This window comes from Cnephaeus nilssonii (assembly GCF_951640355.1).
Source record: "Cnephaeus nilssonii genome assembly, chromosome: 3".
In the NCBI taxonomy this organism is placed as follows: Eukaryota; Metazoa; Chordata; class Mammalia; order Chiroptera; family Vespertilionidae; genus Cnephaeus; species Cnephaeus nilssonii.
Window position 1 is genome coordinate 54,568,784 of NC_137074.1, and position 18,140 is coordinate 54,586,923.

The 18,140-nt window shown below is 47.2% G+C and overlaps 1 protein-coding gene and 1 pseudogene across 2 annotated transcripts in view; both read left to right on the forward strand.

Annotated features, from left to right (window-relative positions):
• Window positions 1-6,251, forward strand: part of HEG1 (heart development protein with EGF like domains 1) — an 85,923-nt gene extending 79,672 nt beyond the window's left edge. The window contains exon 18 of the mRNA XM_079767149.1: window positions 1,268-6,251. Within this exon, the coding sequence (XP_079623275.1) occupies window positions 1,268-1,417 (150 nt within the window). The 3' untranslated portion in view covers window positions 1,418-6,251. The remainder of the gene's footprint in view (window positions 1-1,267) is intronic.
• Window positions 6,252-16,552: 10,301 nt separating this feature from the next.
• LOC307096805 (securin-like) lies at window positions 16,553-17,163 on the forward strand (annotated as a pseudogene). Its single transcript has one exon. The product of its transcript is annotated as a securin-like (transcript).
• The last annotated feature ends 977 nt before the right edge of the window (window positions 17,164-18,140 follow it).

Here is an 18,140-nt window from a genome sequence, read left to right on the forward strand (position 1 = left end):
TAGCACCAGGCAGTCCTGTGACAGAAACCACAACCCCTCTGGTTGCTATGGGGACTAACCAGGGGGCTCAGACTTTGGATGGGAAGGGCAAGTTTGTTTATGGTACGAAAGGGATTGCTTCCATGGCTCTTTGAAAAATCTAACCCTGGAGGAAGAACGAGAAGACCCAGAGGAAAGATAAACGTAGACACAAACTTCGCTCTGGTTCAAACGGTTTTATTGCTATTTCTGCATAAAGGGTTGGTTTTGTTTTCTGTTTGTCAGGAAAGTTCTTTTGCGCTAATAACTGAAGCCATAGCTAAGCCAGTGTCTTCCCAGGAGTGACCAGTGACCCCACACTCACACCCAAGACCACCTTTGCTAGGGTCTCCTCAACCCCAGAGGGTGTGACAGCATAGCAACAATCAGGCCTGCAGAGTCAGAGGACCCAGCTGTGCTTCCACGGCGGCGTTAGCTAAAGGATTGCCTTCAATAGAGACGATCGAGAACTTAAATGAACACCATCTGCATTTCAAAGAGACTGAGCACTCTATGGCAGCTGAGCCGGGCCACGGAGCCGGCCACGGCATGAAGCTGTCACCCGTGTGAGTGCTGTCGCTCACCGCGGTCCCGGGTGTGCAGCGGGCATTCCCAGGACTTGCGTTTGCTATGTGCAGTACCGATGTCTTATTTCTGCCAGGCGAGCCTTCTCCCCCAGAGGTCCCGCATGAGGGCCTCCTCAGAGCCGACTTGCCATTCCCAGGAGCGCCTTTTGCACATCAGACAGGTAGTCGCAACCTGCTAAGCTGGGACCTGGTCGGAGACACCTAAGAATCGCTGTTGGCCTCCTGCCTGGGGGTCCTAACACTAGCGCCGACAAGGGGGGTCAGGCGACCCTTCACCCAGTGAGTTCAGCCAAATGCCAGAGAGGATTAAAGCTGTTGTGCTCCACAGAGAAAGACACTCTTTTAAAAGGTCATGTTAATAATCACATAATAATTAATCTGGATAATAGTGAAGATAACAGTTAACCCAGGTCTTTTCCTATGTTGGTCTAAAATCACTAGACTGCCCTTGATCCAAGTTTTTTCCATAAAGAGCCGGCCCGGGGGAGGGCCCTGGCTTCCTGGTTAGACTTTGCTCTGCTGAGTACTAGCTGCCTCCATCTGAGGTTTATTATAATGCAGCATTCTTTATATATATATATGTGTGTGTGTGTGTGTGTGTGTATAAAATTTAAACCATGAATAATAAATGGACCTTTTTTCCTTTTCTCTCTGGCCTCCAGCCCACAAGCGTAAGGAATCCTGAACTTGAACGAAATGGACTCTACCCGGCCTACACTGGATTGCCGGGATCTCGGCATTCTTGCATTTTCCCGGGACAGTACAACCCGTCTTTCATCAGCGATGAGAGCAGGAGAAGAGACTACTTTTAAGTGAGAAGAGAGAGGAGCCCATTGCTCTGAGCGAGTGGCTGGGACTGCTGTTGCTCAGAGGACTGCACGGAGCCCGCCTGGGCTGCTCCCAGGCCTGTGGAGCCGCGCTGGAGTGGCCGGCAGGAAGAGGGACGGGAGTGAGGGGCGTGGCCACAGCGGACGTGCCACCGCAGGCCGCTCATTTGTTGTCACTGTGAATGTGCACATGGCCAGTACCGGGAGGTCTCGGCGCGACCGCGGCTCCGCTGGCTGCAGGGATGACGCCGGCTAGGGCAGCTCGCTGGGCACCACTGCCAGCACCAGGGTCTCCTTCGTTTGCACTTTAGTAAATTGGGTAGGGAGGTCTCCTTTTGGGTTTCTTCCAAGACTCCCAGAAAGAAGGCCTCGTTTCCCCAGATGCTTCCATGGGCCTCAATTTGGTGATTAATTTATAGCAAAATACTGGCTGGTTAGTTGTTTTCCTGCCCAGCACCGTGTGCTAAACAACAGGTGATGGTGATGAACATACCACTAAGGTCTGGAGATGCTGTAGGTTCTTGTACAACATTTTAATATGTTTCCAGGTATTCTCGTGCTACAGTCTCCAAGCCAACCCCCAGAAGGAGAAATGGAAATGTGTGCGGCACAGCCCACAGCTCCAGTTTGTTTGTTTTTTTAGTCAAGGTGACACCTGGAGTTAAGGTTACTTCTTCCCTTTGCAGTTAAAGCTCGCTTTTTCAAATAAGCTGGACCAGGGCAAAAGGACTTCCATTTGGTTTTAGTTAGAGGCCCCCAGCTGCCCTGCAGAGAGGCCCAGCAAGCCACACCCGGGCCCGGGCGGAGCGGAGGCCCGAGGAAGCGCTAGAGATGCAGGCGGCGGGGTGCTTTTCATCCCTGAGGACATGGCGTGGTGCCTGGGTGTCTGACCTTCATCTTTGAGGCCGAGGCTGCTCCAGGTGGAGTGGACATGCTAAGCGGAATGCAGGTTGGGTGTGAGCTGCCATTTCACCACTAAAGGAAAAGCAGCGTGTGTAGTCTCGACAGCTGACTGTGGTTAGAGGAATGGGCTGAACGGGCAAGTTCATTGCCTGGAAACCCCAGTGCCGTGGGAAGCCGGGCAGATTCCCACGGAAGGATAGCGAGCTGGGGTGGAGCCACGTGTAAGTCTGCTCACCTCCGATGCTGCACCTTTACCTGTTTCCCTGATCTCACCCACAAACTCGGTATAAACTCTCAGCTCACTGCTCAGAACTATTTATTCACCGAAGAAGTAACTTATTTTCGCTCATCCAGTGATTTGCACCTCTTTGTACTACTATATAGCTTCCTCCAGAAACATGGTCCTAATTCAGGTCAGCATTGGAGAACTAAAGACTTTGGGACAGGCGGGAAGTGAGCGTCGGCCTCTGGAAGGGGAACGTTGCGTGTCTTATCTATCATGCCTGTGGCGTGGGGCCTGCGAGGGGCGTGTGCAGTGCTGTCTTCAGCTGCTCCCTGTGGGCTGTGGTGGTTCTGCTTTGACACGTCCTAGTTTCGTATGAAGTGGAGAACACAGAGGTAAAGAACTGGTCCCACCCTGGAGCTCAGAGCTCCGTGGAACCCATAGTGGGGACAACTCTGTCCCGGGGGCCGTTTCTTTAAGGTTCTCTAACCTCTTCAGAATGTGTCTAACCCTCACTCTCCTGTAGTCCTCAGCCTAACAGTTTTAAGTGCGAACTCCTGTGCCCCGTGGTCTCCACGAGTCCTCGCCCCCCTCCAGCAGCAGGAGCCAGGAGTGCGGCCTCCAGGTAGTTAAAGTGCACTCATCTCATGAGCTAGATACAAAGAGAATGCTGTTGTAGTCAGCGGGTGCCAGCTTAAAGTCGCCTTTTTGAAATCTCGGCCCTGGCACCTGTCTGTGGCCTCACATCTAACGGGAGAGCTCCGAGCTCCTGCACTCTGCTCGCCTGAGCCAACAGACTGGGTGGCCTGGCAGATCTTGCTCCTCCCAGGACCCAGAGCCACGCGGGGGCGGTTCTCCGGCGTGCACCGCTGCCACCGTTAGCTGCCACCACAGCTGACGAGTCACCTCCTGTACCTGGGCCGGAGCTCTGAGCTCCACAAAATGAAGGGTTCCACCCCAAACGCATTCTTGAGAAGAATCCGGAAAAGAATGTCCTGTGAGCTCCAGGAACACTGTCCTGTGGATGGGCTTTGTGTGGATGAAGTGGAATAAGAATGTTGTTTTTCTTTTACTGTGAAAAAAGCAGGCCCCCGGCAAGGTTGCGTTCACCTAGGCCCTTCGATTGCTAGGAAGTGTGTGGGGGCGGGGAATGCCTCTCCAGGGCCTGAGGCGCTAAGAAGGCATGAAGACAGCATGACCATTAGCCGGTGCTGACGGCCCACCGGGGTGAGGAAGGGAGAGGCTGGCCTCCCTCCTACGTGGGGCTGGTACCTCCAGAAGGGTCCTGTCTGCCAAGAGCAACACCTGCTAGGGCAGCAGCCGCCTCAACTGAAGGGACAGGACTGGACGCACCCCTGGCAAACACTCAGCCATGGCCCAGGTGCTCAGTGTCAGCCCCACGCCTGGAATTCATAGACATACCCCAGTCCGGTATCCCTGGGTGGGGCCCACAGCTGGGGGCGTGGGGGGAAGGGGAAAGGGACACTTAACTGCCCACAAGACTCTTAAACTTCTACAGGGAGGAGTGGGGCCGAGTGTAACCCACCTGCCCCGTAGCATACCTGAGCAGGTAGCATCTGTGGGTTTTGTGTAAGCTCTTCAACAAAGGGTCTTATTTCTCATGTCTTTTCCTCTTTGCCCCATGAGCCAGCCCAGGGCTCTAGAGACAACATAGGGAGTCTAAAGGGTCACATAGCATCTCTGGTGTTCCCGCCGTGCCAGGCTCCGTGCAAGGTACTTGCCCTCACGACACCCTTGCGAGGTGGGCTCGAGAGCGCCCATTTCTCGGGTCTGGGGAACTTCAGAGAGGACAGTTGCCTGGAGAGCCGGGCTTCAGACCCTTTGCCTGGCTTGCTCTTCTCACTGTACCTCCCTGCCTCACCATCCAGTGTACTTTAAATGCAAAGGGGCATGAGAGAGTGAGTTTAAAGTGTGTTATCTTTTTTAAAAAGAACTTTAATGTTATTAAGCAATAAGTAAATAATGACATGAAGTGCAAAACAAAACACAAAACCAAGGTTGACTCCCCTTTTGAAAAAGTCCTTCCAGGTTTGTTATTACATGTGTTTCTTGGACACTTGTAGTCATCGTTAAGGAAATAGTGCTGGTTCATGCTTAGCATAAAGCATGGAGGTACGTGGCTTTGGGTGGAGGAGGTGTGAGGTGATGAGCTGGGTTTCGGACACACAGCCAGACTTAGCCGTCCATCTGAGGGCCACTCTGTCTTGTTCCCTCGCTAAGGCTGTGGCTCCCACATATTGGAGGCACATGTTTGTGAATAGCATCAGAGCCGGGAGCATATTCAGTTGAATGTCTTAAATGCTGACAAATCTTCCGGCTTTGACAAAAGTTTATTTTCAGAAGCAGCTAAGTCCTTTAGAGCAAAATTGCTGAGTGGATAGCTTCATCAAAGCTGGCTGATAGCGTTGGGGTCAGAAATGAAGATGTGATTGCTAAGTTCTGGAGGAGGTGACTGTGAAAGTTGGCCCCGAGGGAGGGCAGCATCTTTTCATTACAAGGCTGGAAGGCCTCCCAAGAAAATGTCTTTGAAGGATACTTATTCAGGTGTGAATGTGCCCAGGGCAGACAAGGTAGGGTCTTGCACGTGGCCTTTTGGGGCCTGTATTAAGCCATCTTGCCCACTGGTGAAGGGCCCAGGTCCCCTGTAGCTCTAGGAACTTTGCTTCTGGCTTAGTTTAGCCTCACACACCCACAGCTTGGGTTTGACCCAGAGTTCTAAGATCCTTACACTGATGTTAAAACTAAAGCAAGTCTTTGGAAAGAGGAAGAATTTCAGTCTTTTGCATCTTATTTAACACTACCCTACTGTCAGATATATATATATATATTTTTTGTATGTGAAAACTTTTGTGGGGGTTAGAAGGGACGTTTTATTTCACTCTGGGGTTCTTGTGTTTGTGTCTGAAAAAAGATAGTCGGTTTTGTAAAGTTGGCTTTTACAGTGTGTCTTCTTTTCTCCAATGCCCAGAGAAGGAAACTGGTTAAAATACTAGGAGCATAGAAGTGTTAAATGGCAGTTACTTCATTGTGCTAAATATCTTTTCAGTAGTGTTAAAATCCATCTTCTTTGGTGTAAACTGCTCACAGAAAAACCTGTGAAGCCCAAGGGACAGTTTGGGTCTGAAAAGAGACAGATCTTCGAGTGGCTCTGTCTCCTGGGTATTTTTGAAGAGGACACATTAGATCCGGTTTTATGGTTGTTTTTTGGGCACGTCTAATGCATTAGATGCAGAGTTAATGGGTAGGAAGGATGGGACCACACAGGGAAGGGATGGAAGCAGTCTACCTGGGAAACTAACCCAATTCACTTACCTTCCTCTATTACCTTGGTTACAAAAAACGGTTTTTCAACATGGGTTGTTGTGAGGTTTTTTAGTGTTTGTGTTGCTGGATTTATGGTGAAATGAAGCATGTAGCTGGCATCTGAACTGTTTGAGTCACATCCTGGATCTCTCTTTGCAAACCTTGACACCTTAGTCCCCGATGGATTGTGTTAAATCCATTATGAGGATGTTATTTAAAGTTGTATTATAACTCCAACCTCCACTAATTATTCTGTACTGTAGCAGCAAAGTATTATTTGTAAGAATTCGGTTATTTTTATACTTATACCCACTATAAGTCTGGCGTTCTAGTCAGTAAAATGATGCAATAAAGTAAATATCATTTTCATTGTGTGTTTTTCTCGTAAAAGCAAGCAAACCAGGCCGAGTGCAGCAAACAGTTTTTCCCGAGGGCATCACGTAACCAGGGGTCCTCAAACTTTTTAAACAGGGGGCCAGTTCACTGTCCCTCAGACCGTTGGAGGGCTGGACTATAGTTTAAAAAAAACTATGAACAAATTCCTATGCACACTGCACATATCTTATTTTGAAGTAAAAAAAACAAAACGGCAAAAACACCCGCATGTGGCCCGCGGGCCATGGTTTGAGGACGCCTGAAAACCATGGCACTCTCGACGGTGAGCCCCTACACAGGGACCCTCCACAGTGAGCTCTCACAGGGCAGATGCAGGGACTCAGTATTTCTGTACCCTCAGTGCCCACCTCCGTGAGGAGACACACTTCTGATGATGGATGGACAGATTGGCCTAATGATAAAACGCCTAGTCCAGGTATAACACCTGCTTTTGTTTACTTTTCTTTCTATGGGTTGAGAGCGTAAGTAACCAATTCAGACCCTGAGCACTTCCACCTGAGCTTCTCCCACCGCCACTCCAAGCCGATTCTGTATGTCCTGGAGGAGAAGGGGAAGTAAGTACATCTGTGCTCTGTGGTGGAGACTCTGGGGAACTTTAAGATGGGGGGCCATGGCCCTGACACTATGGTGGCCTATGAATGTGGCAGCCTGGCTAGTGTATGTTAATCAGTTGCTTCCTTGGGTGCCTTTCGTGGCAGGGAATGGATGAGCCCCTCAGATTCCATCAGCTCTGTGACAGAAACCTGGCCCCCGGAGAGGCTGTTAGGGCAACTTGGGCATAGCGGTGACCTTTGGGCAGATTAGATGCAGTCTTTGGCCCATCAGACATCCGCGAATGGGGATGACCTGCACTCTCCTCTCCTGACCAGCCCCTCCCACTCAGCTTTCCTGCCCACATGGTAATCCCCAAAGGAGATCTTAACAGGAGCCCAGTACTGACCCCTTTATTGTCCTGCCCAGCTCTGCCAGACATTATAAACATCACAGATGTCAGGGATAAGATATTGATGTTGCTTTTTATGGACCTCATAAAAAATTGCACAGTCAGAAAGCCTGGGCTCTGACAGCTGGTACAAGACCCTTTTCTAACAATTTCTAACAACCTGGCTGTTTTCCCAGGTTGTGGTGTCAGGCCTAAGAGTCTGCTCGGCTCTCTGAGCCTCAGTGTCCTTATCAGTGAAGTGGGGATAATACTGACTGCCTCCCAAAGTTGTTGTGAGGATTAGAGGGGAGAATTCATCTGAAAACACTGTAAACTACTAAGAACCATAACACATATTGGTTCTCTTCACTGGGGCCCTCCTGTCACACAAGAAAGACAGACAAAAGTAGGATGAGGATGTCATGTCAATGCTGATTCACCAGTAACTGGTCCTGAAGACCTAGGATGTGATTCAAATTCTTGGAAATCATTGGCATTTGGTGTTGGAAGGCAGAATCGCCAGCAGTGGGTACTGACCTGGGCATGATAAGAAAAACGATATGTTAAAAGTGACCCTTAGCCCGGCCGGTGTGGCTCAGTGGTTGAATGTTGACCTATGGGCACATGCCCGAGTTGTGGACTCCATCTCCAATAGGGGGCATGCAGGAGGCAGCCCATCAGTGATTCTCTCATCATTGATGTCTCTATCTCTCTCTCCCTTTCCCTTTCTCTCTGAAATTGATAGAAACATATTTTTTAAAAAGTAACCCTTAGACTGAGAGGAAGTAGGGTACTCAGGATTTTGAAGAGGATGACTCTAGAGCAAGCATGTCAAACTCAAAGGCTAACACGGGCCAAATAAACAAGGTATACATTTATGTGAGCCACAAAAGAACAAAAGCTTCAATTGTCATAGAAATGTGGGTTTATTTCGATAGACATGCTGAATGCAAAGGGCTGAAATAAATGAGTAATCATTAACATAAAATAATAGAACATTTAAATAAAAATTAATATTTTTTTGAACATTAACTTACCAGACACTGAATAACTGCACAAATTAATAAGCGTAACTCAAATAAACCTTTTTTTTTGTTCTCCGAAAGCAAAGTATTTCCTATTGCGCACATCAAACAAGTCAGTCCAAGAATAAGGACGTGGCAATCAGATGCTAAAATATTCGCTGCTAGTATTAGTGGGGAGAAATGGTGCGCCTGCGCGAGAGGCACATAAGGGAAATGAATGCAACATGATTAATCAGTCCTTAGCGAACGTTGTAGTTCCTTATTAGTAATTATGTATAACAGGATACCGTAAAAATAAAGTTACGTAATTTTTATTAAAACTTTTCTTACATACCATTATATTGGCTGGACTGCAAAAATATTCGTTATGGGCCGCGAGTTTGACATGTTTGCTCTGAAGAAGATACAGGGAAACCTGTGCAAATGAAGTGATGTGTCCCAGCACCATCCTTCTCTGTGGTAAGCATCGGACTAAAGGTAGAACTAATACAAGTGGAGATGAGATATGTTTCAGGACATTAGAGAGGAGACCCTTTGCTTTAAACAATTCTATATAATTAAAGCCTAGGTGGCGTCATGTGATGTTGTCACAAGATGGTCACCACAAGATGGCTGGCAGGGGAAGGCAGTTGTGGGTTATCAGGCCTGCAGGGGAGGGCAGTTGGAGGCCAACAGGCTGGCAGGGAGGGCAGTTGGGGGCAACTGGGCCTGGCAGGGAGAGCAGCTGGGGGTGACCAGGCCAGCAGAGGAAGGCAGTTGGGGGCAACCAGGCCGGCAGGGGAGGGCAGTTGGGGGCAGCCAGGCTGGTAGGGGATGGCAGTCGGGGGCCATCAGGCCAGCAGGAGAGGGCAGTTGGGGGCAAGAACAGGCCAGCAGGGAGAGCAGTTGGGGGCCATCAGGCCAGCAGGGGAGGGCAGTTGGGGGCCATCAGGCCAGCAGGGAAGGGCAGTTGGGCGCGATCAGGCCGGCAGGGGAGGGCAGTTAGGGGCCATCAGGCCGGCAGTGGAGGGCAGTTGGGGGCGATTGGGCCAACAGGGGAGCAGTTAGGCATCAATCAGGCCAGCAGGGGAGCGGTTAGGGGGCAATCAGGCTGGCAGGCAGAAGAGGTTAGGGGCAATCAGGCAGGCAGGCGGGAAGGCCAGTGGTTAGGAGCCAGCAGTCCTGGATTGTGAGAGGGACGTCTGACTGCTGGTTTAGGCCCGATCCCTGTAGTCGGACATCCCCCGAGGGTCCCAGATTGGAGAGGGTACAGGCCGGACTAAGGGACACTTCCCCCCACCCCCATGCATGAATTTCGTGCACCGGGCCTCTAGTATTAAACACAAATTAAAACAACATTAGGCCATCATTTATTCCAACCACTCTTAAAAAGCACTTAAATTCCCTCTCATCTGAGTAGCTGTCCCAGCAACAGGGAGCTCATTTGCTTTGAAGAAGCTCCCTGCTTATCTTAATAACTCCAGCTACTAGAAAGTTCTTTCCTACTTTCAACCCAGTTATTTCACCCTTCTTGGATAAAAGTCCTCTTGGGAGGATGGATCAAAGCGCTTGAAGGGATGGAAGTACTAGATTAAAGTTAGGGCTATATGGGGACAGATTTGAGTGAAGCTAACAGGAGAGAAGAGAGGTGAGGCTGGGACAGAGGGTCTGTATGAGGGCAGTGGGCCCAGGTGCAGACAGACACTATGATAAAGGATGCAGGTTCTTCTGCTCTGATGAGCCACAAGCAGCTTCTCAGGGACACTTGAAAAAGGTGTGAGGGGAAAGAAGTCCTTGCCCACCTCTTTGACCTTCTCCCCAGCCATCCCATGGGCATGACAAGGTGGAATAGAATGGGACAGATGACCCTGGCTGCTCACATAGGCTTTCTGGATTCACATCCCTATTTATTAGTTCTGTGACTCTTGGCAATTTTTTATCTCTCTTTTGAATTTCTCAGGTGTAATATTATAGAATGTACCTCCTAGAGTTGTCATGAGAATTAAATGAGTCAATGTCTCTACAACACTTACACCAGTACTTTACATGTAATAAGTGCTGTGTGTTTGTTAAAGGGAAAACATTTTGGAGTTCAGACTAAAGGAACCAAGACTTGGGATTCACGTTTCTGTAGACCATTTCATGTATTGTCGTGTTTCTTTTTTAATTATATTCCTGACAACCTCTTAAATTATGAAACAAGTTGAGAAGCACATTATAATGAAAGAGGCATTATAATGAAAGTTACTAAAAGGGTAAATCTTGAAAGTTCTCTCCACAAAAAACAAATGTTATGTGAGGTGATGGATGTTAACTAAACTTATTGTAATAATCGTCTATACTAATAAAAGGGTAATATGCTAATTAGACCGGGAGACCTTCCGGACATCCTTCCGGACAAAGCCATGGTGGTGGGGCCGAGGCAGAGGCAGTTAGGGGTGATCAGGTCAGTGGGGGTGGGGGGACCGTTGGGGGCGAGCAGGCTGCCAGGCAGAGTGGTTAGGGGTGATCAGTCAGGCAGACAGTTGAGCGGTTAGGAGCCAGTGGTCCCGGATTGTGAGAGGGATGTCTGATTGCTGGTTTAGGCCCAATCCCCGGGGATCGGGCCTAAACCGAGGAGTAACAGATTGGAGAGGGTGCAGGCTGGGCTGATGGACACACGCCCCCCCCCCCCCCCCCCCCCCCGTGCATGAATTTTTGTGCACCAGGCCACTAGTTTCACTATGTAAACACCTATCAAACCATTATGTTGTATACCTAAAACTAATATGATGTTATATGTCAACTAGCCCTGGTGCATGGATTCATGCACATTGAAAGGAAATTAATTAGAAGGTGGTCAGCAGGGTGGGACTGAGCGAGATGGGCCAGACATGCCCTGGAGCCAACATTCCAAGGTCCCTCCCCGGCCGCCCACACCTGGGGTGGTGCCACAGCTTGAAGGGCATCTGAGGAGTGAGCAGGGTCCCTCTGGGAGGTGGGGGTTCCTTAGCCTGGCATGTGGGGGTCAGGTCAAAACCGGCTCTATGACATCCCCCAAGGAGTCCCAGATTGTGAGAAGGTGGTTCTCGGGTGACGCACCCCGGAATCGGGCTCCCTCCTCTCTGGTTCTGGGGTGCATCACCTGAGAATCACCACTGCCAAGTCACCGCAGCTCAGCAGCTCCTGCGTTGAGCGTCTACCCCCTGGTGGTCAGGGCACATCATACCTACCGGCCGGTTAGACAGTAGAACAGTCGCTTAGCCTTTTATATATATAGACTAGAGGCCCAGTGCACGAAATTCATGCACAGAGGGGGTTGTCCCTCAGCCCAGCCTGCACCCTCTCCAATCTGGGACCCCTCCAGGTAGGATCGGGCCTGAACGGGCAGTCAGACATCCCTCTCACAATCCAGGACTGCTGGCTCCCAACTGCTCACCTTCCTGATTGCCCCTAACCACTTCTGCCTGCCAGCCTGATCACCCCCTAACCACTTCCCTGCCAGCCTAATTGATGCCTAACTGCTCCCCTGCCAGCCTGTTTGCCCCTAACTTCCCTCCCTACAGGCCTGGTCACCCCTAACTGCCCTCCCCTACAGGCCTGGTCACCCCTAACTTCCCTCCCCTGCAGGCCTGGTCCCTCCCAACTGCCCTCCCCTGCTGGCCATCTTGTGGTGGCCATCTTGTGTCCACATGGGGGCAGGATCTTTAACCACATGGGGGCAGCCATCTTGTGTGTTGGATTGATGGTCAATCTGCATATTACCCTTTTATTAGATAGGATAGAGGCCTGGTGCATGGGTGGGGGGCAGCTGGTTTGCCCTGAAGGGTGTCCTGGAGCAGGGTGGGAGTTCCCTTGGGGCATGGGGCAGCCTGGGCGAGGGGCCTGTGGTGGTTTGCAGGCTGGCCACACCCCCCAGTGACCCAAGCAGAGGCCCTGGTATCTGGGATTTATTTATCTTCTATAATTGAAACTTTGTAGCCTTGAGTGGAGTCAAGCCTCCTGCTCACTCCATGGCCGCAGCCATTTTTGTTGAGATTTATTTATCTTCTATAATTGAAACTTTGTAGCCTTGGGTGGAGTCCAAAGCGGGCCAAGGTGTGCAGAAAGCTTGGCTTCCTCCATTGCCGGAAAAACCCAAGCCTCTTGCTCATTCCGTGGCCACAGCCATCTTGGTTGGGTTAATTTGCAGATTTGCTCCTGATTGGCTGGTGAGCATGGCTTGTGGGTGTAGCAGAGGTATGGTCAATTTGCATATTACTCTTTTATTAGATAGGATTATATATCATTGGGGGTGGGGGGTCAAGACCTCCTGAAAGAGGAAGAAAGCATGTGGTAAGGGTTGTAAGGAGGGGAGGAGAGAACGACTGAAATGGCTGGTTAGGAACATGGGAGGAAGCTGGTCAGGACACGGAGTGTATTGGACACAGGCTGAAAACAGTGGGGTTGTGGTAGCAGCAGTCCCCACATTAAATCATTTTACTCTAGCAGGCTCAGCAGTGGGTATTAGAGCAGAGAAGGGGTCAATGGATTGACCCAAAATTGAGGTTTTGTTTGTAAGGTGGCACCAGAACGGGAGGGTTCTAATTTTACTTGACCACTAGGGCCTGGAGGACTTGACCCCGAGCCTGTGGGTCTGGACTTAGAAGAGGGGAGGGTTAGGTGAAACTGAAGAGCTAACAAAGGTTAATATCTTTAATCCAAACATTTACCTAAGCACCTCATGCACCTTAACTAGAACATTATGATTAACTCTTCCCTTAAAACAATAGATAAAAATCAGGAATAGGAATTACAAATAACCTAACAAATATATGGGGAATGTTTAATCTCATTAGTAGTCAAATTAATGATAATTTAAACACTGAGGTATCCATTTTTTACCTACCTACTTTATAAATGAACATACTTCATGCTGATGTATGAGAGGACAACTGTAGGGGTGTAAATTAATATAAATCTTTGAGAAGGTAATTAGGCAACAATTTCTAGAAGCTTTAAAAATCTTTAACCCTTGAATTGGTAATTTTACTCCCTAGAATTTATGCTAAATAAATAAATAATGCAAAACAAAACAAAAAAATGAGAGAGGCACACCCTTCCCACTCCCTTGCCCCCCAGCAAGAACTATGCTTGTATCCAAGAGCTAAGTCAGGTTAACCTTCAGGAATAATGGAACTTTGAGGCCTGAGGCTTTTGTCCCCTGAGGCTCTCTATCCGATGATTGATGGGCATTACAATAAAGCAAGCTCTCTCAGTCTACCTCTCTACAGAGGCAGGTAAGTCAAAAGCCCCTCCCTGCCCATTGATTCCTACATTTCTATAATTCCTAAGTTTCTATTAGCTCCTTGGTTATCACCCACTAGACTGTGAACTTCTCAAGGGCAGGGACCTCAGTTTTACATTTTTTTAAATCTATTTGTTTTGTATTCACTTCCACTCCCTTTTGCTAGCACTCCTATGGTAGATGCCTAATAAATATTTGTAGAATTGGCTGTTATTCCAGCTGTTCCTCACTCCATAATGCCCCATTCTCTAACTGCTTTAGTTTGTGCATTGGCTGAAGATCAAGTTGGTCTGTTTATTCAGTTAATTATTTTTTTATTTTTTTTAAAAAAAATGTGTTTTTATTGATTTCAGAGAGAAGAAGTGAAAGGGAGAGAGAGATAGATGACACATCAATGATGAGAGCGAATCATCAATCGGCTGCCTCCTGCATATCCCCTACTGGAGATAGAGTCCACAACCCGGGCATGTGCCCTGACCAGGAATCCAACTGTGACTCCTGGTTCATGGGTTGATGCTCAACCACTGAGCTGCACCAGCAGGGACAGTTAATTATTCTTAAATGTTCTTGTGTATGAACCATTTGGATGTTATGTCTATTAATGGATTCTTGTCATGTACCTTAAAGCAAGGTTCAGAGTCCATGCCTCTCTGAACCTATCAACATAACTCTTACTAATAAAAGGACATGGTGATATGTGGGTAATAAAACATAGTAAAGAGTCAGTTGACTCATAGAAAGTTAAAACTAGGAAGAAGCTCAGGAAATGATGGCATTATGCAACCTCCACTCTTATTCTACAGATAAGGAAACAGACGATCAGAGAAGGAAAATTTTCCCAAAGTTGAATTCTGGTTCATGGAAGGGTTGGGATAAAAGTCCAAAGTCTAGGCATCCAGTTTATTATTTCCAGGACACATTGTCATTAAAAGTATGTGTCGTAAGAACATGTGAGCTACAGTAGTGCATGGGAGAGGGCAAGGCCAGCACACCCAGCTGTGTTTACTGACGAGCTTCACAATGGAGACAGAAGTCACGATGATTCTGGAAGCAGGCCTGGTTGGAGGACATGGGCAGGATGTGGGGCAGGCATAGACGAGTGTCTGCATGAAACAGAAACAGTGTGGGACGGTGAGTAGAGCATGGCCTTTGAAACCTGGAATTCAGTCCCAGGGCTGCCACATATCCCCTCGTTACTTAACACCTCTAAGACCCAAGTTTTAGTCTATAAAAATTTGCCCATAGAACTGACTGCTCCTAATGGAGTTAAAGGAGACAATGGATGGGTAGTGATATTCAACTCAGCCCTGGGAAAGAGCTCTGGAAGATGTGGTTTGTGACATCTTCCTGGGGGTCAAGTCTTGTAGTCCCTCAATCTAGGAGGTTAAAAGTGAACACCCACACAGCAGAATTTCTTCTTAAAATTAAATAATGAAAATGAGGCTGCAATCAGAGCAAGTTTCCAAGTGGATCATTTGTTTGCCAAGCAAGGTAAGCCATTTAGAGATGAGTTCATTAAATTGTGTTGGATTGAAGGAAAGAAACTTGTTTAAGACTGCCCGTCTTCAGGATGCCACGGACAGGGATGAGCTTTGACCTTGGTGAGGATCCGTCCCCACTGGGCTGACTGCACTCTAGAGCTGGTGTTGGCACACTCCATCCCATGGACCAAAGTCAGCCAGCTGTTTGTTTTTGTAGAACCCACAAGCTAAGAGTCATTTTCACATTTTTAAATCACTGAAAATATCAAAATCAGTATCGTATTTTGCTTGATGTGAAAATTATGTGGAATCCAAATTTCAGTGTCCTCAAATGAAGTCTTATTGGAATGCAGGCACACGCATTTGCCTGCATATCTATATACACTGATCTCTGAACGCATAATAATCTGGCCACTCAGTGTATATCCTATATAATAAAAGACTAATATGCAAATTGTCCCCTCGACCAGGAGTTTGACCAGCAGGCAGGCCAGCCAACTGCCCATGTCCCCTCCCCCTGACCAGGCTGGCCAGACCCCACCCATGCACGAATTCATGCACCGGGCCTCTAACATATATATATATATATATATATATATATATATATATATATATATATATATATTGAGTGGCCAGATTATTATGCTTTCAGAGATCATAATAATCTGGCCACTCAGTATATATAAAAGCCCAAGCGACTGTTATGACTAGTCAACTGAACGAACGGTCAACCGATTGCTATGATGTGCACTGAGGGAGCAGACGCTCAACACAGAAGCTGCCCCTTGGTGGTCAGTGCGTTCCCACAGGCAACCTCCATGGCCAGCCAACCTCCCATGGCCGGCCAACCTCCTCCAGTCCCTCCCCGCAGCCAGCCAGCTCTGATGGGCCCCAATCGGGACTGGGAGAGACAGGAACCCCACCCATGCATGAATTCATGCAGCAGGCCTCTAGTTGGGCTATAATAGCAGAGTAGAGTAGTCGGATATTATACATGATGGCTGCTCCACACATTATGTGTCACGGCGATGCAGTTATAGCTCAACAGTGTTTCTAATGCCATGTAATAGTCATGCTGTGACATTTTGTTTACTTTTTTAAATTACCAGCATATAACCATCATGTCAAAACAAGAAAAGCAAAGCAAAGTGGACTTCCCTTGTCATTTTTAAGTTACAGTATGGATTATTTTGGAGTATGGATTATTTTGTTATCAAATTAGATGCCAAGGCATTACTCAATAGACCATGACACTATAGGTGGGCTGAAATAATAGATTATGTTAATATTACCAGACTAAAGACGTATCATAATATTACTAACTCAAAGGAAAGCAGCCATCAAATTTTTAAATGGAATGTCTCATCACAGCAGAATTTCTTCCTAAAATTAAATAACGAAAATTAGGCTGCAATCAGAGCAAGTTTCCAAGTGGCTCATTTGTTAGGCAAGCAAGGAAAGCCATTAGGAATGAGTTAATTAAGTTGTGTTTGAACGAAGCAGCACAAGCAATGTGTCCAGAGGAAAGAAACTTGTTTAAGACTGTGGCAGCGAGGCTGAATCATGGGAGATTTTGGCTGTGGATCCTAACTTAATTCAGAATGGCTACTGTGATCTTTGTGGATAAGGAAAATGGAGAACTAGGCACTCAAGGGACTTCTAAGGACCGGCTGAAGCTGGGGTCCCTCCGGCCTTCAGTCAAAGCGTTAGATGGGAGATCTCAGGTTTCAACACCTCATGTTGATGCTCCTCCAGCCTTGCTTAAGGCTCCCAGAAAGGCTTTGAGAACTGTCCACAGAGCTACGGAAAAGTCAGTAAAGACTAATAATGCACCTGTCAAAGAGAAACAGACAACCTTCTCTGCTAAAATGGTGACCAGGAAGACTCTTAAAGCAAAAGGCTCTGTTCCTGCCTCATAGGACACCTATCCAGAAATAGAAAAATTATTTCCCTTCATTCCTCTCGATGGTGAGAGCTTCGACCTGCCTGAAGAACACTGATCGCACAGCTCCCCTTGAGTGGAGTGCCTCTCATGATCCTTGACGAGGAGAGGACACTTGAAAAGCTGTTACACCTGGGCCCCCCTTCCCCCCTGAAGGCGCCTTCTCTACCCTGGGAGTCCGATCCGTTCCAGTCTCCCTCAAGCCTTCTGTCGACTCTGGATGTTGAATTGCCACCTGTTTATTATGACTTAGAGATTGAAGTTTCGTAGTGCTTTATAGTTTGTATGTATGAATAGTTTGTATTAATAAAGACATTCTTTAACAGGAAAAAAAAGGACTGCTGCAGCAAGAACAGTTGCTCAGAGAGTTGAGAACATTGAGGATAGTATCTAATAGTCAATTAATAAACAAGGCAAATAACTTTGAGTGGTTTTCCTTGGTTCTTGATGAGTTGACAGATGTTACCAATACTACTCAGTTGTTCATTCAAGGAGTCAGTGATAAATTTGAAGCAACTGAAGAATTAGCCTCTATGAATAGCCTCTGTGAGACAACTTTAAGAAAGGATATGTTTAAATGAAATCACACACTTTAAGTGAGTATGTTGTGTGATAGGTGAATTAAACCTCAATAAAGTTGTTTTTTAAAAAAGTGATTTTCAAAGGTGTTGAGAAAACATTATTTCAGTATAAACTGAAGTAGAATCTGCTAAGATGTGTTACAACTGGAGGTGGTAGAAATATGTGTGGAGCAGAAAAAACTGTAGTGTAATTCATTTACAAAGCTTGTGAAAATGCTAGGCATTTAAAGCTTATGGATGGCTATTCCTTGTATTACTTATGAGTAAGTATTTTGCTGAAAATATTTGAATATATCATGTGTTATGTAACCAGTAGTGTCAATGGTGAACTTTATTCACTGTCAATGAACTTGACCAACACTGTTCTGTGGTTTTTGTCACATGTAGAAGCTAATATCCTGACTTACCCTACCATAAAGCAGTTTGATGGCTTAGCAGTAGTCAAGTTTTATTGCAAATTTTTGAGTACAGGGCTGAGATTAAAATATTAGTGAGAAGAACCACTCTTATCAGACAAAAATGGTTTACATGCAAATTTTATACTGTGGTGAAGTCATTTTAACAATTGATGTTGTGTAAGTCACAATACAAGCTGCTTCTATACTTCCTTTGTGGTCAAAAGGTTAAAATGAAAAGATCTTTCCCACACAAATTTGCAGCAGACAT